This window comes from Aegilops tauschii, chromosome 1, assembly GCF_002575655.3.
Source record: "Aegilops tauschii subsp. strangulata cultivar AL8/78 chromosome 1, Aet v6.0, whole genome shotgun sequence".
In the NCBI taxonomy this organism is placed as follows: Eukaryota; Viridiplantae; Streptophyta; class Magnoliopsida; order Poales; family Poaceae; genus Aegilops; species Aegilops tauschii.
The window spans coordinates 468,705,607-468,731,867 of NC_053035.3; the positions used below are offsets into that span (position 1 = coordinate 468,705,607).

Below are 26,261 nucleotides of genomic sequence, written 5' to 3' on the forward strand. Positions count from 1 at the left end.
ATCTTGGTGATGCCCAAGGCACCCCAAGGTAATATTCAAGGACAACCAAGAGCCTAAGCTTGGGGATGCCCCGGAAGGCATCCCCTCTTTCGTCTTCGTTCATCGGTAACTTTACTTGGAGCTATATTTTTATTCACCACATGATATGTGTTTTGCTTGGAGCGTCAATTTATTTTGTTAGAATTTGCTTGCTGTTATTTAGAACAATGTTTTTCATCTTTTATTTCAATAAAAGTGGCATTCATAGCCTTTACTATGCCTATTTTACAAGTCTACATGTTGCTGTTTGCAAACAGAAAGTTTACCACTGTTGCAAAAATTCCCTAGAAAAGTCAGAATGTGATAAAATGTTGAAACCTTTTGCATAATAAGCTCTGATAAATTTACTATACTACAGTGGGAATTTTCTTTCATAATTTTTGGAGCTAGGGAAGTATGAATCTTGCTGCATTTTTTACAGACTGTCCTGTTTAGGCAGATTGCTGTTATGTTTACATTGTTTGCATATGTTTGCTTGTTTAATGATTCTATTTGAGGATAGGACTATTAAATATGCGGAGGCATTTAGTATGCAATGTTGAATAATAATTTTAGTGATTTGCTACAGTAGAGTATGATAAGGTTTTTGCATTGCTTTATACTAACCTATCTCACAAGTTCTTGTTGAGTTTTGTGTGGATGAAGCTTTCAAGATTTAGGGAAACCGCGATATGAAAGGAATGAAGGAGACACAAATGCTAAAGCTTGGGGATGCCCAAGGCATCCCTAATTACTATTTCAATAAGTCTCAAGCATCTAAGCTTGGGGATGCCCCGGTTGGCATCACACCTTTCTTCTTCAACAACTATCGGTTAGTATCGGTTGATCCTAAGTTTTTGCTTCTTCACATGATGTTTGCTATTCTTAGAATGTCATTTTATTTTGTTTTGCTTCCTTTTTGAATAAAATATCAAGATCTGAAATTCTTAAATGAGAGAGAGTCTTCACATAGCTAAATAATTATTTAACTACTCATTGATCTTCACTTATATCTTTTTGGAGTAGTTTGTCATTTACTCGTGTGCTTCACTTATATCCTATGAGTAAATAGTTGAATGATTTGAATATCATAAATCTGAAATTACATATGTTTTATATTCTTATCCCATGGGGAGTAATGACTTCACATATGAGAAGTAGAGGTGGTAAATTTATTGAAGGTTAGCAAACATTGTATTGGTCACTTGAATAATTCATGAAAAAATATTGAGGGAAGAGAGATTTCACATATAAATATACTATCTTGGACATATGATTGTGAGCACTCATTAAAATATGACATGCTAAAAGGTTGATGTTGGACAAGGAAGACAACGTAATGGGTTATGTTTTCTTATATCCGAAATAAAGTATATTGGCATGGATCATTCAACATGCTGAGCTTGCCTTTCCCCCTCATGCTAGCAAAATTCTTTGCACCATGTAGAGATACTACTTGTGCTTCCAAACATCCCTTAAACCAGTATCGCCATGAGAGTCCACCATACCTACCTATGGATTGAGTAAGATCCTTCAAGTAAGTTTTCATCGGTGCATGCAATAAAAATTGCTCTCTAAATATGTATGATCTATTAGTGTGGAGCAAATAAGCTTTATACGATCTTGTGATGTGGAAGCAATAAAAGCGACAGACTGCATAATAAAGGTCCCTATCACAAGTGGCAATATAAAGTGACATTCTTTCGCATTAAGATTTTGTGCATCCAACTATAAAAGCGCATGACAACCTCTGCTTCCCTCTGCGAAGGGTCTATCTTTTATTCTTGTCTTATACCTTATGCAAGAGTCATGGTGATCTTCACCTTTCCTTTTTACATTTTATCCTTTGGTAAGCACATTGTGTTGGAAAGATCCTAATATATATATATCCAATTGGATGTAAGGCATCATGAACTATTATTGTTGACATTACCCTTAAGGTAAAAGGTTGCGAGGTGAATCTATAAGCCCATATCTTTCTCTGTGTCTGATTAAAACTTTGAACCCATAAATATCGCGTGAGTGTTAGCAATTGTGAAAGACTAAATGATAGTTGAGTATGTGAAGTTTTCTGAATCAAAGCTCTGACATAGACTCTTCCTAAAAATAAGATGAATTGTAATTGTTTGATGACTAATAACACGGTTTGTTAGTTTTCAAGAAAGTTTATGATCTATACTTTAACATGTGAATAGTTTGTTACTTGATCATGAAAAGTCTTATGAGTTGAGCTACTGTTATGATATATAATGATGCTAGAAAAGGTGATTGAAATTATCATTGATCAAACTTGTGCACTTGCTAGCATTCACACTTCAGAAATTATTTCTTTTATCATTTACCTACTCGAGGACGAGCAGGAATTAAGCTTGGGGATGCTGATACATCTCCAACGTATCTATAATTCATGAACTATTCATGCTATTATATTATCTGTTTTGGATGTTTATGGGCTTTACTAAACACTATTATATTATTTTTGGGACTAACCTATTAACCGGAGGCCCAGCCCAAATTGCTGTTTTCTTGCCTATTTCAGTGTTTCGAAGAAAAGGAATATCAAACGGAGTCCAAACGGAATGAAACCTTCGGGAGAGTTATTTTTGGAACAGAAGCAATCCAGGAGACTTGGAGTAGACGTCAGGGAAGCTTCGAGGAAGCCACGAGGCAGGGAGGCGCGCCCTACCCCCCTGGGCGCGCCCCCCACCCTCGTAGGCCCCTCGTGGGCCCCTTGTGGCTCCCCTGACCGACTTCTTTCGCCTATATATCCATATACCCTAAAAACATCAGGGAACGGAATAGATCGGGAGTTCCGCCGCCGCAAGCCTCTGTAGCCACCAAAAAACCAATCGGGACCCTGTTCCGGCACCCTGCCGGAGGGGGAATCCCTCACTGGTGGTCATCTTCATCATCCCGGCGCTCTCCATGACGAGGAGTGAGTAGTTCACCCTCGGGGCTGAGGGTATGTACCAGTAGCTATGTGTTTGATCTCTCTCTCGTGTTCTTGAGGTGATACGATCTTGATGTATCGCGAGCTTTGCTATTACAGTTGGATCTTATGATGCTTCTCCCCCTCTACTCTCTTGTAATGGATTGAGTTTTCCCTTTGGAGTTATCTTATCGGATTGAGTCTTTAAGGATTTGAGAACACTCGATGTATGTCTTGCATGTGCGTATCTGTGGTGACAATGGGATATCACGTGATTCACTTGATGTATATTTTGGTGATCAACTTGCGGGTTCTGTGACCTCGTGAACTTATGCATAGGGGTTGGCACATGTTTTCGTCTTGACTCTCCGGTAGAAACTTTGGGGCACTCTATGAAGTTCTATGTGTTGGTTGCATAGATGAATCTGAGATTGTTTGATGCATATCGTATAATCATACCCATGGATACTTGAGGTGACATTGGAGTATCTAGGTGACATTAGGGTTTTGGTTGATTTGTGTCTTAAGGTGTTATTCTAGTACGAACTCTATTATAGATCGAACGGAAAGAATAGCTCCGTGTTATTTTACTACGGACTCTTGAATAGATCGATCAGAAAGGATAACTTTGAGGTGGTTTCGTACCCTACCATAATCTCTTCGTTTGTTCTCCGCTATTAGTGACTTTGGAGTGACTCTTTGTTGCATGTTGAGGGATATTTATATGATCCAATTATGTTATTATTGTTGAGAGAACTTGCACTAGTGAAAGTATGAACCCTAGGCCTTGTTTCCTAGCATTGCAATACAGTTTACGCTCACTTTTATCATTAGTTACCTTGCTGTTTTTATAATTTCAGATTACAAAAACCTATATCTACCATCCATATTGCACTTGTATCACCATCTCTTCGCCGAACTAGTGCACCTATACAATTTACCATTGTATTGGGTATGTTGGGGACACAAGAGACTATTTGTTATTTGGTTGCAGGGTTGTTTGAGATAGACCATCTTCATCCTATGCCTCCCACGGATTGATAAACCTTAGGTCATCCACTTGAGGGAAATTTGCTACTCTCCTACAAACCTCTGCACTTGGAGGCCCAACAACGTCTACAAGAAGAAGGTTGCGTAGTAGACATCAGGGTACCGGGATTTGCATGGTGTAAGGATAGTGAATACATAGTATACTGGCTTCTGAAGCGGGAATTTGTGTCCGTCCTGTTCTCGTTCAACGACGAGCACGCGCTCACCACCTGATGTGTTGTTGATATGTATAATAACATCGGTTCACCGACGTTTGGCGCGGCCAGGATTGGGTTGCTCGCAAGAAGGGTTTTTATTTCCTCCAGTCCGGCTGTTGCTGCGTCCGTCCACTCAAAGTGATCGGTTCGCCATAAAAGGCGATAGAGTGGCAGTGCCTTTTCTCCCAATCTGGAGATAAAGCGGCTTAGAGCTGCCACGCAACCCGCGAGCTGTTGGACTTGTTTAAGGTCTGTTGGCGTAGCCAATTGTGACAGAGTCCGGATTTTGGCTGGATTTGCTTCAATTCCTCAGTTGGAAACGATGAAGCCCAGCAGTTTTCCAGCGGGGACGCCAAAAACGCACTTTTCCGGATTGAGCTTAATGTCATACGCGTGGAGGTTATCAAATGTGAGACGTAAATCGTCTATTAGTGTTTCGACGCGCCTAGTTTTGATGAAGACGTCGTCCACATAAGCTTCAACTGTCTTGCCGATCTGTTTCTCCAGGCATGTTTAGATCATGCGTTGGTATGTGGCGCCGGCGTTCTTGAGCCCGAAGGGCATGGTGTTGAAGCAAAATGGCCCATATGGGGTAATGAATGCTGTTGCGGCTTAACCGGACTCCTTCATTTTGATTTGATGGTATCCGGACTATGCATCAAGGAAACACAGTGAGTCGTGTCCTGCGGTAGCATCAATGATTTGATCAATGCGGGGGAGGGGAACGGATCCTTAGGGCAAGCCTTATTGAGGTCTTTAAAATCGACACACAACCACCAGGATTTGTCCTTTTTTGGTACCATCACCAGGTTTGCCAGCCAGTCCGGATGTTTTATTTCTCTGATGAATCCGGCCTCAATTAGCTTGGCCAGCTCCTCCCCCATAGCTTGGCGTTTGGGCTCGGAAAAGCGCCGCAGTGCTTGTTTGATTGGTGTGTATCCCTTTAAGATATTAGGGCTATGTTCGGCCAGCTCACGTGGGATTCTAGGCATGTCAGAAGGGTGCCAGGCGAATATATCCCAGTTTTCGCGAAGGAAATCCCTTAGTGCGGCGTCGACCGTTGGGTCTAGTTGTGCTCCAATAGATGTTGTCTTCTTGGGGTCCGTTGGGTGGACCTGGAATTTGACTATTTCTTCTGCCGGTTTGAAGGAGGTGGATTTGGGTCGTTTGTCTAAGATCACATCGTCCCTATCCACCGTGGAGCGCAGTGCGGTTAATTCTTCGGCCACGAGGGCTTCAGATAATGCCTCAAGGGCCAGGGATGCGGTTTTGTTTTCGGCGCGGAGTGCTATGTCCGGATCACTGACAAGAGTGATTATGCCGTTTGGTCCGGGCATTTTGAGCTTCATATACCCATAATGAGTTATAGCTTGGAAGCGTGTAAAAGCATCCCACCCCAACAGGGCGTGGTATCCGCTACTGAAAGGAGGCACTTGGAAAGTGATTTCTTCAGACCTATAATTCTCCGGGGTGCCGAATACCACATCAAGTGTGATTTTTCCCGCACACCGCGCCTCCCGACTGGGAATGATTCCTCGGAAGGTCATGCTGCTTTGCTTGATGCGGCTCCTGTCTATTTCCATTTTGTGGAGTGTATCCTCATAGATGAGGTTTAGGCCGCTGCCACCGTCCATGAGGACCTTAGTGAGTCGAAAGCCGTCCACGATGGGACTGAGGACTAAAGCGGCTGGTGCTCGAACTATCCTGTATTTTGGTTCATCGCCAGCATTAAAGGTTATAGCCGTGTCGTCAAGGGTTTACTGTGGCGATTTGACAGACTTCGGCGAGGCCGTGAAGTGCCCTTTTTGCGCTTATTGTTTGAAGCGAATGTCTCAAAGACCGTCAATGCTCTGGGTCGTCATCTTCTGGAGGGTGTTGCTCTGGGGTGTTTTTGGTAAGGATGTCCTCGCCGCTTTTGGCTACCTGCCGGAGCATCCAGCATGCTCTAAGGCTGTGGGTTGGTATGGTATCCGGTGTTGTGTGTATTTTGCATGGGCTATCGAGCCATCCCTCCAGAATGGTTCCGCGCCACGTAATGGTTTTGTATTTCTTTGCTATTGGACTGGGCGCGTCACGGGGATGCGCCCTTTTCGCCTGGACCAGTGGTTGAGTTGGGACCGATGGCTCCCAACAAGCTGCCTGATCCCTCCAGGCGCTTTCCATTGCGCTGTACTTCTGTACGATAGTTGCCAAGTCAGCGAAGTGTAGTATGCGGCGGCGATTAATGGCGTTGAGGATTCCTTCGTTCGTGCAATTGTTGCGGAACACTGATATCGCGTCCTCGTCGCAGCAATCTTTAACCTTGTCCTTGACAAGGAGGAATCTGGCCCAGAAGTGGTGGACCGTTTCCTGAGACTGCTGTTGTATGCTCGTGAGAGCGCTTATGTCTGGGTGGGTGGGTGGAATTGGATCTGGACCCTGACCCGATCGATGACCCGGAGTCTGAAGTTTTTCCAGACTTACCAGTTCGGGCTCCGGAGTATCTTCTGGTTGCCTTTGCCCGCCATCCGATTCTATGTTCGGAAGGCCGGTCACCTCCTTTTGCGGGTGCGTATCCGGCTCTGTAGGGTCGGCGATCCGGACGTAGTCCGTCTTCGGTATAGGGGAAGAGTCACCGTCTTGTTCCTCGACTACCGCTATCTGGTGGGTGATCGGTGGAGATTTGATTTCTCTTTGGTCGGGTTTGAGCCCGATCCGATCGTAATCTGTGGCGATTCCCAGGGCCGCGATATGATCAAGGAGCTTGTTTAAAGATGAAAACTCCGCCGGATCCATCTGCTTGGAGTGTTTGGGGTCGATACGAAGAGGATTTTTTATGGCCCGAGAGGTCATCGTCGGCTTAACGGTCGAACGGGCGGTCATGGTAAAGCTGCCAAACCGGAGGGTTTGGCCTGGGGCCAGTTCTCCTCCGGTAGTAATATTGTCTTTAAGGACGAGGCGAGTCATCGATCCTTTTGTCGACGGCACAGTGGAACTCTCAACGAAAGCACCAATGTCGGTGTCAAAACCGGCGGATCTCGGGTAGGGGGTCCCGAACTGTGCATCTAAGGTCGATGGTAACAGGAGACAGGGGACACGATGTTTACCCAGGTTCGGGCCCTCTCTATGGAGGTAATACCCTACTTCCTGCTTGATTAATCTTGATGGATATGAGTATTACAAGAGTTGATCTACCACGAGATCGTAATGGCTAAACCCTAGAAGTCTAGCCTGTATGACTATGGTAATGAGTATCCTTGTTTCCGGACTAAGTCCTCCAGTTTATATAGACACCGGGAGGATCTAGGGTTACACAAGGTCAGTTACAAAGAAAGGAATCTACATATCCGGCCGCCAAGCTTGCCTTCCACGCCAAGGAGAGTCCCATCCGGACACGGGTGCAGTCTTCGGTCTTCGTATCTTCACAGCCCATCAGCCCGGCCCATGGCTAACAGGCCGGACGCCCGAGGACCCCTTAATCCAGGACTCCCTCAGTAGCCATATCCTTCATGGGAAAGATATCTTCAAAGAAAATCGCATCATTCGACTCCATGATCGTACCGACATGCATTTCAGGTACCTCAGATTTTACAACCAAGAATCTATAACCAATGCTATGAAAAGCATATCCCAGGAAAACACAATCCACAGTCTTTGGTCCAAGCTTCCGCTTCTTTGGAATTGGCACATTGACTTTCGCCAAACAACCCTATGTTCGTAGATAAGAGAGCTTTAACCTTTTCTTCTCCCATTCCTCGAATGGAGTTATCTCTTTGTTCTTTGTGGGAACTCGGTTTAGGACATGACATGCCGTCAATATCGCCTCCCCCCACCATGCCTTGGAGAGACCCGATGTGTCTAACATGGCGTTAACCAAATCAGTTAGAGTACGCTTCTTTCTTTCGGCCACCCCATTTGACTGAGGTGAATTGGGAGGCGTCCTCTCATGGATTATACCATGTTCCCCACAAAATGAATCTAATTCATTTGAGAAATACTCTCCACCACGATCGGACCTAAGCCTCTTGATCTTTCGATCAAGTTGGTTTTCCGCTTCAGCTTTATAAATCTTGAAATAGTTCAAAGCCTCATCCTTAGATTTCAGAAGATACACATGACATTATCTAGTGGAGTCATCAATTAACGTCATAAAATACTTCTTTCCACCTTTTGTCAAAACACCATTCATTTCACATAGATCTGAATGTATGAGCTCTAGTGGTGCAAGATTTCTTGTTTCCGCAGTCACATGAGACTTGCGAGGTTGCTTAGCTTGCACACACACTTGACACTTAGATCCCTTGATAGTGGTGAAACTAGGGATTAAGTTCAACTTTGGTAGTCGCGACATGCAACCAAAGTTAACATGACAAAGACGTGAATGCCACACATTTGATTCACTATTGTTGCAAACATGATTAACAACTTTATTGCAAACGTCTGATAAGGATAAACGAAATAGGCCTCCTGACTCATAGTCTTTACCAACAAAGTTCCATACTTGGATATTACAAATTTATTTGACTCAAAGACAAGCTTGTAGCCATCTCTACACAGAAGAGATCCGCTAACAAGATTTTTATTAACGGAGGGGACATAATGCATGTTCTTCAGCCGCACTATCTTCTCCGAAGTAAACTTCAAATCGACCGTGCCAACACCACGAACAGAAGCACTTGAACCGTTGCCCATCAGCACGGTGGAAGTCCCTGCTGTCTGATAAGATGAAAACATGGAAATATCACCGCATACATGCACATTAGCACCTGTGTCAATCAACCAATCAGGAGAATGACATACTGAAAGAATAGTGGGAAATATATCATACCCAGCATCCTTCATATCAGTGTCTCCAATGACAACATTAGCGGTCTTGCCGCCTTTCCCAAGATGACGCCTGTCATAGCGATTAGGGCAACTAGGAGCCCAATGATCAGGATCTCCACACACATGACAAACACCTTTCTTCTTGTCATTCTTCTTATTGAAGTTCGTGTGCTGCACAGCCTTGTTCTTCCCATCAAACTTCGCTTTACCATCAAACTTGCCCTTGTTCTTGAACTTGTGGGGCTGGAAGTTCTTCTTCTGTACCAGATTGGCACTAGATCCTCCCTCAATACCTACAGCACGTATGTCCTTTGCTCTCACCTTTTCTTCCACATCAAGAGTACCAATAAGATCCGGAACAGAAAACTCCTGCCTCTTATGCTTCAGTAAGGTAGCAAAGTTCCTCCACGAAGGAGGAAGCTTAGTGATGATACCTCCGGCAACAAACTTGTCCGGTAGCATACAACTGAAGTGCTCAAGTTCTCTAGCAAATGACTGTATCTCATGAGCTTGCTCAACCACGGAGCGCTCTTCAGTCATCCTGTAATCATAGAATTGCTCCATGATGTACAGCTCAGTGCCAGCATCCGAGACCCCAAACTTGGCATCGAGTGCGTCCCACATATCTTTTCCATTATCAATTGACGCATAAGCATCAACTATGTTCTCACCAAGAACACTCAAGAGAGCAGCCTTAAACAGAGTATCCATTTTTTGAAAAGCTTGTTCCTGTTGGGCATCATACTCCCCTTCAGGTTTGCCAAGAGTGGCGTCATAGCAACTCATGGTTTGAAACCATAAGACTGCTCTCACGCGCCACCTCTTATAGTGGATACCCTAAACATAGGAGGTCTCATGGAAGCAGCAAAATCACTTGGTGTAAATTGCCTATGATAAGGTTTTTGGATTGTTGGAAATATGAGCAATTTACCGAATAATTTTACTAACAAAAATACTAGATAAAGCATGACTAATATAGCAGAGATAAAGCAAGTCATGCAATCTGACAGAGAGAAGGTAAATAGCATCTTCATATATGAACTATAACTAAACATATCTAGAGCAGACAGTTGAGCAAGTTGCATGTATAAAGTAGAACCTAACATATGTAGGGCAAACACTAGAACAAGGAACTGTGGCAGGGCCTCTAACAGAAAGAGCAAGAACACGTACGGGACAGCAGGAGCAGAAGCACTGGACTTGGGGTCGACATCCTTGCCAGCCATGTCGTCGAGGAGGTTGTCAACGTTGGGGAAGAAGTCGTCGTTGGGGAAGTAGTTGCCGGAGTTCGGGGCGTCCGTGACGAATGTCAGTAGTCGCGCGGAGCGCTCCCCAAAAACCTTATCACTCTTCTCCTGTACAGGACTCAAAGAGGTGCGGTTTCGGAGGTCTACTGTCCCGACCTGCAGTGTATGCCGCAAGCCGGGATGGGGAAGAACGTAGCAGCAGCACAGTGCTCAGGAACATGGTGGCGAGAGGGAGATGATCTTTCTAATGTGTCTCTCTGGAGAGGAGCGACCTCTCTTATATAGGCACAGGAGAGAGAGAGAGAGGCGAATATGCTGCGATGGGAGGAAGAGGTGTACCGTTCGTATTCAATCTCCACTACAGCAAAAAGGTTTCAGCTCCCGTGTGACCGTTCGTATACCCGTCGTGCGTGGCAAAAATTTAGACATCGGCTCGGCTCATTCCCGCAACCCGCGGCGCGTCGCGTCGTGTCGTGACGAGCAGCGGAGGAGGAGCGCGCGTGGATGTCCCTCTTATTCTCATGCTCATACATGTGGGGAAAGAGCCTCCTTTATAAAGAGGTCCAACTCCCTCTAAACTAGCAATATGGACTAAACTTTAGAAGTGCCCCTTGCCTTGCACGAATGGGTTAAGTGGGCCTCTAGGATTTATTAGGAATTTCTGAAATTATTACTGGGCTAGCCCATAAATAGATAAAATTCCAGCATCTTGTTCAGAGATCATGGCATCGGGTACCCAGTAGTGAGACCATACACGATTGCATGGAGCAACGTTAACCACTGTTCAAGAATTCGTCTAATTAATCAGTTAACGGGCCAGTTAATCGCTACTCGTAGGATGGCCGAATCAAATAGCACCTATTCATCGCCTTAACTTGGCGGGCCGATTAACTTGCCTGTGAGACCGATTAATAGGTTGTCAGGCCGATTAATCGCCGCTGGCCCATTAACTTATCGGCAAACACAACCCAAATTTTTGGCCTGTAACCCCTCCCGCCCCCCTCTCACTCCTCAATAGCTATGGTTCGACCAAATCGTAACATATTTTGGTATATTACATAGTTAAGAGCATGAGTGTGGTATCTATACCTACTAATAAAGCAAGGTGCGTTTCTCCGATTTTCCCATTTGTTCACCGTCAAAAATTATTTTTCTAGCCTAGGTGGTACTAAATTTTTGTGCGTAGCAATCCAGAATTTTGTACTGGGCCCCCACACGCTGTGGCCCAGCGAAGCAAGCCCACTTATTTGCCTGCCCATGTAGCTGCTAAACGCCTATTTCTCGCCCTATGCGGTAGTTAGTCGGAGTTCGCACAGGGCGCCCATGACTAGGCCGTCCCATTTAGTTTTTCCGTCCAAATTTATTTTTATTTTTACCTTATTTCGTAGTTCAGAATTTGGAATTTTGTCAATTTTTTAAAATATTTGAATTACAATATCATCTTCCCCTTTTCAAAAATATTTGGAAAATTAATTTATTTTCTTGTTCGCTTTTTTTTCAAATTCAGAAGTATACCAAAATTATTTGTGATTCAAAAAACATGTATTTTAAAAAATATTCGAAATTTGAAATATATTCTTGTTTTAGTAAAATGTACACGGATTCGAAATAATATCGGCATTTAAAAACACATTTTGTAAAGTTGCTCTGAATGTTCAAAACATGTTTCGTTTTCAAAAGTCGGTCAGAAATTAAAAATATGTTTGGGTTTTGATAAAAGGTCCATGTCTTCAAAAAATGATGTTGTTTCAAATTTTGTTCATGTCTTTTCCAAAATGAATGGAATATTAAAAATATTGTTCGTAATTTCAAAAATGTTGTTTTTAATATTCGCTCTGGCCATTGGTTAGCAGTAGGCCTTTATTGCCGTGGCTAGCGGCACGTGGTCGGGTCTTTAAGGTCATGTGTTTGATCGTTGAACACGTTTTTGTTTTGTTTTATTACTCATGCCTCGCAAACACAGCTTATTTCGGTTCCTGCCAGTGAGCTGGCCCAGACGCGAACTGTTGTGCGTCCCACGCGCTATTTGACGCAACTAGCGTCATATATAGTAGCTTTCACGTAGCTGCCCTAAGAAAAGAAAAAAAAATATACGTATAGATTTTGTTCCGTCTATTCCACCCCAATTTTTCAGTTATCCCCCTGATGGGCCAAACAGGACCTACCACGTATTTTTTTCTGTCAGACGGACGAGCAACAAAAAATAAAGGGCACAAGAGGATTGAACTATGGACCTTCCCTATTGTGCCGACGGATAAAACCAACTCAGCTAGCTTGCAATTATGATAGGAACAGCCCCGTCTTGAAATTTTATATTAAATCACACCAGTTTTTATATGTCCCTAAGTTGTCTGGAAATAAGGAGGTTGTGTGAGAATAAGGAAGTTGTCTCTGAGAATTATGAGCAGAATGAGGGACTCCACAAATTATTGTCGGAGGTAACTTGCACGTGCCAATAAAAGACAATATATTGGTTGGCTATAATGGAAAATATTGTGGGCACGTGCTAGAATATGTTGGTTTTGCTCTAACCAATAAAATTTATGGGCACGTAAGCGCAAAAATAGTTGAAGAGAATAAACCCTGATAATGAAGGGACATTCATGCCTTGTTATGTGCTGATTATGCTAATGAAACAGAATTTATGCGGTGCAATTAGTAATCCATTCTGTTACGTCGTTGTAGGAGAAAATGGTCGAAGCAACCGTGCCTCGAAGGTCGCCGCTCAACAACCAAATGAGGACTCAACCACAACTCCGAGACGGAGGTGGATCCGGGGGAAAAAAAGTTACAGTTGGGTGGTGACCGCCACCCGACCAACCCCATCACTATCAAGATCTTGCGGGCTAAACATGACCCGTGAGAAAAGACCGCAGCTCACCGCTCTGTCGCCCACCGCCGTGGAGACCGTTTTTTATGAACACATTGATTATCTCTCCCACTGCTTGTTGCAAAAATATTATCTCCCCGTTGAAGGCACGAGCATATGTGCTAGTAATACCTAAAAAGAGCCACCTAAAAGATTAGATATATGTTGTCAGGTTCCTATTTAATCTACCGAAGATATATGTTGTCAGGTTCCTATTTAATCTACCGATTAATGGTCGGCCGATTAATCCGGCAAAGAATAAGTAACAAAATATGAATAAATAGGAATTTGTCTTGATCTTTTCCGATCGAAAATCGATATATAGAACCGAATCATAGAGAATTATAAGTAAAACAAATATATACACGAATCATATAAAATTTATAAATAAAGAATGCATATAGAAACCTGAGCCGGGCAAGTACAAAAGATAAAAATAAACAGGAATAAGAAAAAAGAAAGGAAAAATAAAAATGGCAGTCAGCTTCTCCCCACTTGTAATTGGGCTAGGGGCCGACACGACCGGGCCTAGAAGCCTGCTCCCCTCATGTAATTGGGCTGTGGGCCGACACGACCGGGCCAGCAGTGACTGTCAATTGCCCCCTCATCATCTGGGTTACAAGTTCGCGCCACCGAACTCGGCGAGGCGAAGCTTCGATATAATAAACTGGTGGTAACGCTTGTAATGTTCCGAGGTGGGACGATCCCAGCTCTCTTACAGGAGCAGACTTGTACATATACGGTATTTAGTTTTTAAACCAGTGTCTTGCATTTGCATCTTGATGGTTGCCACGTGCGTGTCTGTGAGTGCAGCTCCGTGCCTCCGTCAAAGCATTTCTACTTTGCTTGGGCGAGGGGGGTTCCCGTGCATTGCCTTGCCTGCCAGAGCATTTCCACGTACGGCATTGGGTTCAGAGTTCAGACAGTCGGTAAATGCTTTGTTCTAAGTTATCTATACACCGTGTACGATGCTAAATTGACCAACAAAAATAGTAGTTACATATTGATAGATAAGATTTTCAACAACAAAAATATCTCACGCTCTAGTTGCTTTGGTAGGAGCGAGCAAACACAAGTATCAATAAATTTTTCGGTTATTTGACATGTCTCGGGCATACAGATGTTCTATGCTTTTTTTTTCATTCTGAACTTTATATTTCTGTATTAAGCAATATTTTCACAACTAACTTCGAACACATGCCTAAGCTAGCTAGACTCACCGATGGCAAACATGCATAATTACGTATAATTAGTATATTATCACAATTATGAACAATGATTTTTTTTCCCAATTAGGGTTTCACTACCTCCCGCTGGCGCCGCTGTCGGTCCGCCTTGTCTCCGGTGGGCCTTAGGGCCATGGAGACGCGGTGGATCCTATCCCTTGCCGGTGGGAGAGCTCTGTTTTTACATGTGCCTTCGAGATTTGTTAGAGTTTGTGTCCTACTCAGAAAGGCGAGACGGTGATTTTTTTAAGAAAAGGAGGATGACCCCCGGCCTCTGCATCTGGGAGATGCATGCGGTCACTTTATTGATTATTCTCGAGGAGCTTACAAAGTATTACTACAATATGCCTGAATTCGTCATCTTGGCAACATATGCCACTACTCCTATCCATATGATGAAGGGGTGCTAGCTGGGCCAAATACCCAGACTCACCTAAGCCTATCATCAAAAGCCAGAAGCCCCAGCCGAGCCACATACCGGGTTTGGGGCATAAACTGGTCTGACGCACTCACATGTGTCGTCGCCGCCATCTTCCACAGGTCCGTCTTCAAAGCAGATATTGAGGCTTCTACCTTGTCAGACCACTCTGCCATCGACGCCACCATGACGCCAGACAACTACCTCCTCCTGCATGAGTCCATCACCGCGCATCGGGCCCCGAGTCTCCACTGCGTCACTCCGCCGAGATCCGCCGTCATCAATGTGAGGATGAAGCACCGCTTCACCAAAAAAGCCGCCCACTGGTCCCTCGATCCCGTGTACGCCTCCAAAAATGACGCCCCCAAGGCGGAAATGACACCAACGCGCCGCCATCATTTGATCTACTGATCTAGGGTTTTCCCCGGAGGTAGCGGATAGAGGTCTAGAGCTTCTCCACGGCGATGCCTTCAAGAAGGTAATGACACAAAAGAGTGCCACCAATGCCAGTCTTGCCGTCAAGCCGAGAACGAGGTTTTCACCCGGATCCTCTCGAAGAACCTCCATCAAGCATCGTGTGCACGGGTCGCCGCCGATCTGAGCCGCTGCACATCGAGCAGGCCGCACCGGCCAGATCAGATCTGTCCGGAGGGCGAGCCACGCATGGCACCGACCCAACCACCATGCCTTCCATGCCGCCACCGCCAATCCGAGGTCAGATGGTCCGTCACCGCAGACCCGGCCGCCGCCGAACGCAGCCAAGGGCGCTGCCCGAAGCAGGGCCGGTCGCCGCACCCACCACCATCACCGCCCTAGGCCGAGGCGGCCGCCGCGCCGCTGCCGGTTAAGGCAGGCCCGCCACACCACCAAGGCCAGATCGGACGTGCCACCACACGCTGCAGGGCTCCCCCATGGCGCAGGAGAGAGGGAAGGCCCCCGCCACCGCCGTCAGCCCCCGGGCTATATGCCGGCAGCGTCCTTCGGCGGCGGCGGAAGGAGGGATGGAAGGACGGGCGGCGGCTAGGGTTGCGATCCCGCCCGAGTCGCCCGAGCGGGGGCGACGCGAGGCGAGACGGTGATGGCTCACTAAAGATGAAATAAGGTTCTCCCCCTAGTCCCCGTTCCGGTGATGCGCCTAACATCGTCGGTAGGCGTGTGGAGGTGTGTCTCCGAGGGCTCTGTCCTCGGTCGATTTGCTCGGATATGTTCGTCGTTCGTCTACGTTCACGTGTATTCAGGCTGGATCCTTCCGATCCACGCTACTCTTCATCGGCGACAGTTGCTGTTCTGATGCGATGGTCCTATGGGGTCTTAGCACGACGACTTCCCGACTGTCGACTACAACAAGGTTCGCCCGGCTTCGGTGAGAGAGGGGCGATGACGGCGGCACGTCTTCCGCTCGCTTCAGTGTTTGTAGTCGTTGCTAGGTGGTCTAAGGATCCAGATGTAATTTTTATTATTTTTAGTGTTCGTTATACTCCCACTATCTTTTTTTCCCTCAAAAAAAAGATGAATAGATTGGATGTTTTTTGAAAAAAAATGAACGATGAATTTTCCTAGCCATAGTTAGCACATCACTGATACTTTCACCCGCAGAAAAAAAGCACGCTGATACTTTCCTGAGATATACTCTTTCTTTCTTTTTGGCGATTTTGGCGAAAAATATGTGTGTCTTTCTGAAGAAGAAAAGAAAAATTGTAGAACCAAAAACAAATAAACTACGTTGCCTGCAAACCCGAAAAAAAGGGGTAAATTCTGTTGCAGCCTTGAGACAAAAGTTGCTCTGGTAGATTTTTTTAGAAAGCCCTACCGATCTTATTTACCGGATCTTCGTCACTGCCATCGTAACAACAGCATATTATATCGAAATGGCATCTCCCACCCACGTAGCTCAAGGTTAGGTTTCTGAGTCCACCAGGTCGATCGAACGCAACCAGATCAAACCATGTCCGCCGCCGGCGTTGTCCGTTTATCGCGGTCGGCCACCAGCGTCGTCGCCAAAGCGGCGAGCGGGTTCCACCTGCTGCGCATCGACGGCTACTCGCAGGCCAAGACGGTCCTCCCCGGCGAGAAGATCTCCTCCACGGGCTTCACCGTCGGCAGCGAGTCCTGGCGCATGGACTACTACCCCAACGGCCGAGACGCCGCCGCGAGATCCAACCACGCCTCTGTCTACATCCAGCTCACCGACGACCGCACCCGGCGCCCCGTCCAGGCGCGGTACAAGTTCAGCCTGCTGGACCACGCCGGCAACACCGCGTACGAGCTCCCGGCCGAGACCGGCTCCTTCACCGGCATCCCCGAACCCGAAGTCGACGACCATTACTACCACCCTTTTTACTCCCCCCGCCCGCGCATGCGCGCCTTCAGGAGCCCTGCCGCTGCCGGCGACGAAGAAGGCCCGGGATGCGGCCACGAGCAGTTCATCGGGAGGGAAGAGCTGGAGCATCTGATCCGCGACGACTTCCTCGTGGTCCGGTGCGACGTCGGCCTTACGGAGATGACGTGCTCGCGTCTGGCAGCGGACGAGATCGACAACTGGGAAGATGATGATGAAGGTGGTGAGGCGGAGGAGGGGTACTTCGGAGCACCAACTTATTATCCTCCCCATCCCGGACGGGGTCGACGCCGTCGTCAGCCGGACGACACCGAGTACGTCAAGTGGTGTTTGGCCCAGCGGCCTGGTGAGCCGCGGATCCGGCAGGGACGATAGGTCGGCGGCCAATATGCATGAGCGGTGACAAGCATGAATTACAACAATAACGTTTTTAGGCCGTGATTCCTTCCTTTCTTACTCCCGTTGTTGATCTTAATAATTCTGTGGGCTATGGCCATCTGATCACGGCAGCTAGCGCAATAGTTACCCTACTATACTTTGTATATCGCGCGTGAGAATGCTCCTGATATATTCATAGATGGAAACCAACAATATATACGCCGCCATTTATGCAAAGTCTTTGTCTTCTAGGTTACCTACAGTTCAATCAGGGTCTCGTCTGTACTGGCGTGTGCAGATCAAGGATTCGTCCGCGGCCGGCAGCGGGTGGGTCTTCGTCTACCTGCAGATCCGGGCTAGCCGCGCCAACGACAACGACTACACTGTCATGGCGCGATTCAGGATCTGCTTACTCGGCCAAGACAGGCGAGAGGTGCCATCCTACGGCAGACAGTCGGGCCAGATCCGCGCCTTTGCTCCCGGGGACGAACGGGGATACCGCCGCTTCATCGAGGCTTGCGCCTTGCACGGCTACCTGGGAGACCAGGATCGATTCAGAGTCAGAGTCAGGTGCAATTAATATCCTCCTCTACGGCATTTGCGCCGAACCCGCTCTCGCCCAGCGGCCCGTCATCGTAGCACCGTCCGACCTGCACCGGCAGCTCCTTGCCCTATTGAGGAGCGGACGGAGAGGGGACGTGGCGTTCTCGGTGGGCGGCGAGCTGTTCGCGGCGCACAAGTACATGCTCGCCGCTCGGTCCCCCGTGTTCATGGCGGAGCTCTTCGGCCCAATGCAAGCGAAGAACAGTCCTGTAGTGCGGGTAGACGACATGGAGCCGAGTGTCTTCGAGGCCATGCTCGAGTTCATCTACAGCGACTCGCTGCCGGAGATCGACGTCGGCGAGACGCTGGAGATGGCCCAACACCTCCTCGTGGCGGCCGATAGGTATGATCTGCAAAGTTTGAAGTCGATCTGCAAGGACATGTTGTGTGGCAACATTGACACGCGCACGACAGCAACCGCCCTAACACTGGCCGAGCAGCATGGTTGTGGCGGGCTGAAGGACGCATGCATATTGTACCTCTCGGCACGGGCACCTGGAGGCCGTCATGGTGAGCGACGGCTTTCCACACCTGACAGAGAGCTGCCCCGCCCTCCACATGGACATCGTCGACCAGACCAAGTCCGTGTCTCACGTTCTCAAGATTATCGGCTACTCTAAAACCAAAACGCTCGGCGGCTACCACAATTGCCTCACATCCACAGTGTTCGTCATACGAGGCCGGCGCTGGTGCGTGGAGTACTACCCTGATGGCCACAATTCGGAACACACGGGCTGGATATCCATCTTTGTCGGGCTTGATCGCTCCGACGCCACTGCAGCCACCGCTCAGGGTGGACACGGTCCGGGCCGGTCCGGTCCCGGTCCGAGCCGTCGTTTGGACCGGCCGCCGGCGGGCCGGACCGGACCGGACCGAGGAGGCGAGCGGTCCTGTTTTGGGGGACCGGACCGGCATCGACGAAGCCCGAGCCAGACCGACTGGACCGAATGGACCGGCCAACAACTACCGGCGTCGATGTGTGTGAGTGCAGCGGCGAGGTGGGCTACTTGCATGACTGATGGGACGAAGTGGAGGACGTGCGCGAGCGCCTACGTGCGCGAGAAATTAGCTAACAACTGAAACTTGGGCGAAAGCAACAAACTGAATTTTCTGAACCTGTTGAAACTGAACCAACGTGGCTCTCTCTCTCCGTAACTACCAGTCCTAGTCTCTAGTGCATCATCGCACAAGCTTATCTAGATGAGTTTGTTACGGAGGTTGTTAGCGTAGTGGCCGCACCTGCATCCTCCTCTTCTCTGTTCATTTGTAACACTCGACAGATACATGAACATACGACCTGCTACTCTCCTATTGCTCCTTCTTACACTGACGAAACTGACGAAACTGAAGTGCGTGAGAAATCCCGACGAGCACAGAGGGACTCCTCGAACAGCAGCGGTGGCTTCACCTTCAGAGCGTTCGGATCATGCCCAGTTATACCTGGTCGTGCCGGCGACGCGTTTTCATACCTGGGGCAGCTGGTAGCCGGTGTACGTGCTGTCGCCATGGCAGGATTGCTGCCAGGTTTGGGGTCGACTCCATGGTCGAGAACTTCAGATCGGCGCCGGTGCACGCACGGCAGCGATGGCGAGCGGCGCCAAGAGGCTATGTCGCACTGGAAAGTGAGGAAGGGATGAGAGGGGAAGCTCGGGGACATGATGGTTCACACGGGGGCTGCCGCTGGCCACGACGACGAGGCACGGCAGCGGCGGTGACTACATTTTCTCGGTCCGACCGAGTGGCTCGGTTAAAGACCGGACCGGACCGACAGTTTCTCGGGCCGAAAATTGCAGCCCGGACTGACCAGTTTTCCTACCGGTCCTGGACCGTACGGTCCGGTCCTTAACGGGCCCCGAGCGGGCCGAAAGGCTTGCTCGTGTCGTCCACCCTGAGCCACCGCCACCAAAGCGTGGTATGGGATCAGTTTGCTCACCCTCGACGGAAGCCCGGTGGCATCGTGCAGAATCGCTAGCAAGAAACTATGCAAGTGATATACTGAAAACAATCGCCTAGCGCTCCCGCTCCTCGCCGAAGGCCGCTCCGGCCCCGGCGACCACGGCCCTCGACGGTTGCCACTCCGGCGCCGCCGCCCACCCGCGCTCGCGCATGGATTCACCCTCCCCCCGGCGGCCGCGGCCGCGAGCTCCGTTGGATGGATTCTAGCCCATCTGCCGCTGGATCCGCCAGCCCTGCTGTGCCCCGTTCCTACTGTGCTGCGCTTCGCGACGGGCCCCTTGTGTCCTCCGAGGGCGCCTCGCCGCCGTCCCCGCACCCGACCCTGAGATCCGAGGTCCACCGTGTTTCACCTGACGCCGCCCCGGCGGACGCGCGACCTTGGGAGACGGCTCGGAGCCGCAAGCGCCTGCGCCCGCGCTCTCCCCGACGCCGCCGCCCATCCGTTGCTTCTGGGCGACGCCTAAATCTGGACGTCGAACTCGAGCTTTCAGGCTCGGCCCGGGGTCGCCCAGGCTCGGCCCGAGTTTGATTCGGCCCGAGAAACAAAAAGGCCGAGCCGAGCTGCGTTATTGGGCTTGTTTCGGCCTCGGGCCGAGCCCAGCTCGGCTCGAGCCAGCCCGTGAGCTCGTCCAACTATACAGCCCAAAGTGGCCCAGCACCAGTCACTTGACCTAGCGCTCTACCTCACCCCGAGCAGCACTCATCCTCTTTCCCCCCAGCGCTAGGTTAGCCAGCCTCCGCCGGCCGCCGCCATCGCAGTTCCTTCTGTCGCCGATGACACACACGCCGCTTGTCCAGATCGCCCAAGGAGCCATGGAGAAGAAGAAAGAGAGGTCATTGACCTCCATTCTTGGGAAGGAGCCAGCGATTGGAAAAAAGAAGAAGGGCAGAAGCAAGACCTCCAGCTCCATGGACGCCGGCATCGAGCCGTCCGTTCGCTCCAAGGCCAATCCAAGCATCGTCCTTGTTGACCCGCTTGTGAGGGCAAAGCAGCAGGCGCGAGCACTGCCACCCCCGCCTCCGCCTCGGCGTCTACCTGACAACAAAGGTATCGGCGCGCGGGCGGCAGCTGTTGTTGCATCCGGCTGGACCGGCTCCGCGAACACCTCCGTCACGCCTACTTCTCCGGCTGAAGCTGACTCCTGGGTAAGCACAAAGCAGTGGCCTGCTCTTCTTTCCTCTGGATATAAATAAAGCTTGTGAGCTTGTTGTGTGATGCATAGGGATAAGCCAGAGAACAACAAAAGAAGTAGTAAATTTCCTATTGTTTCCACTTGATTTATGCCGATCTGCTATTGTCCATTATAATCAGTTGTGCTTAAGTAATTGATTGTTTCCTAAAGATTTGCATATGACTAAGTCTAACCCAATATTTTGTAGGAGGAATCAAGTTATTATTTGGCTGTTCGTTGGGCGCGTTTGAATGTATATGTTGTACAACATTGGGTGCATTTGAGTGTATATACTGTCTAAAAAGTGAGTATTTATGCCCATGTAATGCCCCTGTTTATTGAGGGCTCAATTGTTTTGTTGTAGAAACTATAGATGGATGCATATGTTTAACTTCATTCTTGCTGTCCTAATCTCAGTATACTTGCCATACAAATATTTAGTGGATTTTCCTTCAAAATATCATTGTTTGAACAGGAACATGAGCCGGAAGAGGATCGTGTCCAGGAGCAGGATGAGGAAGAGAAGGATGAGAATGTGTATGTGCCTGCTGATGAGTCCGAGTCTGAGGAAGAAGAGAACTCGTATGATCTTAGAGATGACATGTCAGAGGATGAAATGGATATTGTTCAGTCCCCTGGAGGTGAGACTGATGTGTTTGTTGTTAGTTCAGAAGAAGACAATGCAAGAACAGGAGAGAAACACAAGAAAGGGGTGAAAGTCAAGCGCAAGGTCACTACCAAGGGCAGTAGCAAGTCCAGTACTAGCAGGGAGAGTTCAGATTGTTGGACTTTTTTTGAGAAGGTGATGGTGAAATCAGAAAAGGATCCTAAGGTTGAAGAGTTGAAGGCAAAGTGCATGCATTGCCACAATTTATACATATATGTTCAAGGTTCAAGCACCACAACACTTAATAGGCATATGAAGAAGTGTAAGATCTTCAAGAACAAGGTTGCGACGAAACTTATACAATCACGGCTTGGGTACAAGCCGTCCAATGTTAGAGGTGAATCCGGTCTTCCTCTAGGTGTGCCATCCAATGGGTATGAGCACACAACTATGAAGGAGTTGATTGCAAAAATGGTGGCTGTCCATAACTACTCATTCAGGATGGTGGAACATGAGTGGTTCAATATTGTGATGAAGTACTCGAACCCGCTATATCAAGAAATTGGTAGGAAGGCAATAAGAGCTGAGTGTTTGAGGGTTTTCAATAAAGAGAAGGAAATCCTTAAGGCAGCCCTGAAGAATGTGGACCACATTAGTCTCACTACAGATATGTGGACAAGTAACCAAACCATTTCTTATATGTGTGTAGTGGCACACTATATAGATAAACATTGGAGGATGCAGACTCGTGTGCTTGCGTTCATGGAGTTGGACCCCCCTCATAGCGGAAACGTCATGGCTGTTGCGTTGTTTGAATGTGTGACTGAATGGAAGATAGAAAACAAGATAGTGTCCATCACACTAGACAATGCATCAAACAATGATTCAGCTGTTAGAGATTTGAAGGCAATGTTTTCTGTTCGAAGAGGGACAGACTTTGAAGCCAAATATTTCCATGTCCGGTGTTGTGCTCACATTGTCAACTTGGTAGTGCAGGATGGGACAGCCTGCATGAGCACTTTGGTAACGAACCTAAGGGAGACAGTGAAGTACTTCAAGAAGTCCCCTTCCCGGCTGCACAAATTTGTTGAGATTTGCAGGAGTTTAGGCCTTAAAATTGGAGCGCATTTGACCCTAGATGTTTGCACGAGGTGGAGTTCTACATACAAGATGTTGGAAACTGGCCGACCATATAGGCAAGCCTTGGTGTCTTATGCTGATTCGGATGCCAACTACAAGTGGAAGCCTACAAACAAAGAATGGGATATGTTTCAGCTTATTGAACCATTGTTGTTTGCTTTTGCTAGAGTGACTACAGCCTTTTCGGGTCAATCATATCCCACCGCCAACATATTTTACCCCCACATTGTGAGTATCAAAATTGCTTTGAGAAAAGCCATGGTTCATAAGGACAAAACCTACAATGCTATGGGACATGCTATGATGGACAAGTTCAACAAATATTGGGAAGAACCAAACAATGTCATGGTTCTTGCCACTTTCCTGGATCCAAGGTACAAAATGAAGTACGTGGATTGGTGCTTTGGGCAGATCTATGATGAGGATAAGGCTGAAACTGAGTTGTCTGCATTCAAGAAAGATTTGGACAAGTTGTATGAGAAATTTGATTCTCAAAAGAGGCAAGCTGAACCTCAATGCAAGAATACTTGCAATACAAGTACCTCAATGCCACCTGCAGATTCTGAGTTTCTCTCATTCTTATCATCCACTTCTACAAAACGATCTAAGAGTGAATTGAGAAACTATACGGATGATGCAAATGAGGGTATGGTTGCCACTTTCAATCTGCTAGAGTGGTGGAAGGTGAATGCACTTAGGTATCCTGTGTTGGCAAACATGGCAAGAAGATTCTTAACTATCCCTGCTAGCTCGGTGTCTTCTGAATCCAGTTTTAGCACCGGTGGAAGAATTCTGGATGATTATCGAAGCTCTCTAAAACCATACATGGTGGAGGCCTTGGTGTGTGGCGGAAGCTATATCAAGGGTGCGCACAAAGACTTAAATGTGTTGGTATGATTTCGATCTATGTTTTATGTCGTATGATTTCAATATGCATCATGTTATTGCCATAAACTAAAAATCTAATGGATAACTTGCACAAAACTAGGATGTGGAAGAAGATGATGAGGAGGAGGATGTGGAGAAGGTCAAATTGCCTAAAAGTGTGGCAGATTGCAACTACTAGTAAGTATGTTACCTGTAAGATTTTTTTAGTTTACTTCTGTTACTTGTAGGCTTTTCTTATTTACAATAACCATTGTTACATGTAGGATACATTGTAGGGAGAAGACCATCAAGATGCATTTGTTAAATTTGCACATGGAAGTAAATCAAGCAATGGATCTATATTGGTCGTCACCCTTGAATGATGGAGTTCTTGCATGGCTTATGTTGCCTGAACTTTAGATGTGACATATGTCAACTTCTCAACCTTGGACTATTAAGTTTATGTTGTCATTGAACTTTGAACTATGGATGTGACATATGTCATCTTATTTTGCTAAACTCATGAATGGTTTATGTTCATCTCAATTTCTTCAGTGCTGTCCAAACTTGGGTGCATTTGATGTCCAAATTTCAGTGTACTTGCTGTCCAAACCTGTGTGTATTTTTCTGTCAATAGTTTCAGACATTCAGTGTTAATGCTGTCCAAACTTGGGTGTATATGTTGTCAAAGTTTCAGGCTTTCAGTGTTGATGCTGACCAAAGTTAGCACTTGGGTGTATTTGCTTAAGAGTATTTGCTGTCAAAGTTAGCACTTAGTACATATAAATACTACTATATTAGAAAGAAAGGGAGTAGTCTGCACGCTGATGTGCAGTGCACACGAGCTGCCGAGTTGGACCGAGCCAGCACACAGCTCGGGTCGAGCCTGCTACTTAGGCTCGCCTGAGCAGTTAGCTCGGGCTGGCTCGGCGGCGAGTGCCCGAGGTGCTACAGCACTGGCCACCCTCACTCGGAGTGTCGGCGCGCCATCTGTTGCCGCCGCTGCCGCTTCCCTGGCCACGTCGCCCGGGACTGCACCGCCCCGCGCTCCTCGGCCTCCTCCGCTGAGCCACCGTCCAAGCGCCGCCGTGAGCCATCTCCGTGGCAGGGCGCCCCCCCCCCCTTCCCCGGCAGCTTCTGCGGACTCGGGTTCGAGCGTCGCCGGCCCAAGCCACCCCGTGTCTTCCGGGCGTGGGGGGCTGTCCTCGCCTGCCTCGGACTCCCCTCCTCCAAGCTCGCCCCGTTCCGACCCCGCTGCCACCTCGAGCACGACACCCGTGGTCCTCTCCGGGCACCCCGCTCTCCGCGAGCTGCGGTTCCGCGTTGAGGTCGAGATCGCCGGCATCCCTGACCAGGCATGGGACCGATCTTCCGTCGAAACCATGCTTGCGCCCTTCCTGGAGATTGAGCACCTCCTCCCCTCCACCCGCGACGGCAGCGACATGTCGAGATTCCGGTTCACGGCCTGGACTGCGAACCCGGACGCCATCCCCTGACAAAGCTTCCCCTGCGGGAGACAGGATGAGGTCTCCTGCTGATGACTGCGCCAATCCCAGTCTGTCACACCGCTGCTCGCCCCCTGCCCAACCAATGGCAAGCCCGAGGGATACACCGGCACTTGCGACAAGCACGTCACCTGCCGCGGCCGACGCCAGGCCACAGGACCAGACAGAGGTGGTGCCCACCAGCCCGCTGCGGGCCCACAACACTCTTGAGCCAATCGGCGTTCGCGCACAAGATTCCCCTGCTAATCATTGCCAGGCCCTAACCATTGCCCCATGCAACGCGTCCACCCCTAGCCGCCCAGATGGAAATGATCCGACGGCTGAGCTGCGCCTGGAGCGCTTCGTTTCCTCCATCCAGCATGCCACTACGCCGATCCTCCCTCTGCCGCCGCAACACTGTTCCTCTGAACTTCAATCCGCGGCGTAGCGGGCGTATCGCCAAAGCGGACCGTGGCTTCGAATCTGAGATGAAGGCCAAGCGCGTTCTGCTTCGTCCGCTCGGCCTCCTAGACGATGACGAGCCCATATCGGATTCCATCTTGGAGAAGTATGCACGCATGTTTGACCGCCCCCTTGCCGCCGACACGATCGCCGCACTCGCTGACTACCATGGATGGCAAGTCCCTGCTGACCCTCTGGCTGACCGGGCTCCCGCTGTCGCACCAATCATCGCCGAGGCCTAATGTGCGTCCTTGCCACACGACGTGAAGATACTATGTTTCCCATGGAGTACAACCAACGTATAATCTTCTGGAACGTGCGGGGCCTCAACTGTCCCGCTAAGCGCAGCGCCGTGTGCTCTGTCATTGCCTCCGCGAACCCCTCTATTGTTTTCCTTCAAGAAACAAAACTTGCTGCCGTCTCGCCGCCTCTTGTTACCGAGACTCTTGGTGCGCCCTTCGCGGATTTCTTCTTCCTGCCGGCGGCGGAGACAC

The 26,261-nt window shown here is 48.5% G+C and overlaps 2 protein-coding genes across 2 annotated transcripts; both read left to right on the forward strand.

Moving 5' to 3' along the window:
- The first annotated feature begins 16,705 nt into the window (after nt 1-16,705).
- LOC141021060 (BTB/POZ and MATH domain-containing protein 1-like) lies at nt 16,706-18,699 on the forward strand. Its single transcript, XM_073495999.1, has 2 exons — nt 16,706-17,337; nt 17,775-18,699. The coding sequence occupies exons 1-2, from the start codon at nt 16,706-16,708 to the stop codon at nt 18,697-18,699; spliced, it is 1,557 nt and encodes a 518-aa protein (XP_073352100.1).
- Nucleotides 18,700-21,620: 2,921 nt separating this feature from the next.
- LOC141039133 (zinc finger BED domain-containing protein RICESLEEPER 2-like) lies at nt 21,621-25,317 on the forward strand. Its single transcript, XM_073506442.1, has 3 exons — nt 21,621-23,638; nt 23,943-24,019; nt 25,056-25,317. The coding sequence occupies exons 1-3, from the start codon at nt 21,809-21,811 to the stop codon at nt 25,315-25,317; spliced, it is 2,169 nt and encodes a 722-aa protein (XP_073362543.1). The 5' UTR covers nt 21,621-21,808.
- Nucleotides 25,318-26,261: the final 944 nt, after the last annotated feature.

Coding starts and splice junctions, on each gene's coding strand:
- LOC141039133 (XM_073506442.1), top strand. CDS start 21,809: ATGTCAGAGGATGAAATGGATATTGTTCAGTCCCCTGGAGGTGAGACT. Junction 23,639..23,942: donor ATCTGCTAGAGTGGTGGAAG/GTGAATGCACTT, acceptor GCACAAAACTAG/GATGTGGAAGAAGATGATGA. Junction 24,020..25,055: donor GTGGCAGATTGCAACTACTA/GTAAGTATGTTA, acceptor CCCTCCTCCAAG/CTCGCCCCGTTCCGACCCCG.
- LOC141021060 (XM_073495999.1), top strand. CDS start 16,706: ATGTCCGCCGCCGGCGTTGTCCGTTTATCGCGGTCGGCCACCAGCGTC. Junction 17,338..17,774: donor GGTGGTGAGGCGGAGGAGGG/GTACTTCGGAGC, acceptor TGGCGTGTGCAG/ATCAAGGATTCGTCCGCGGC.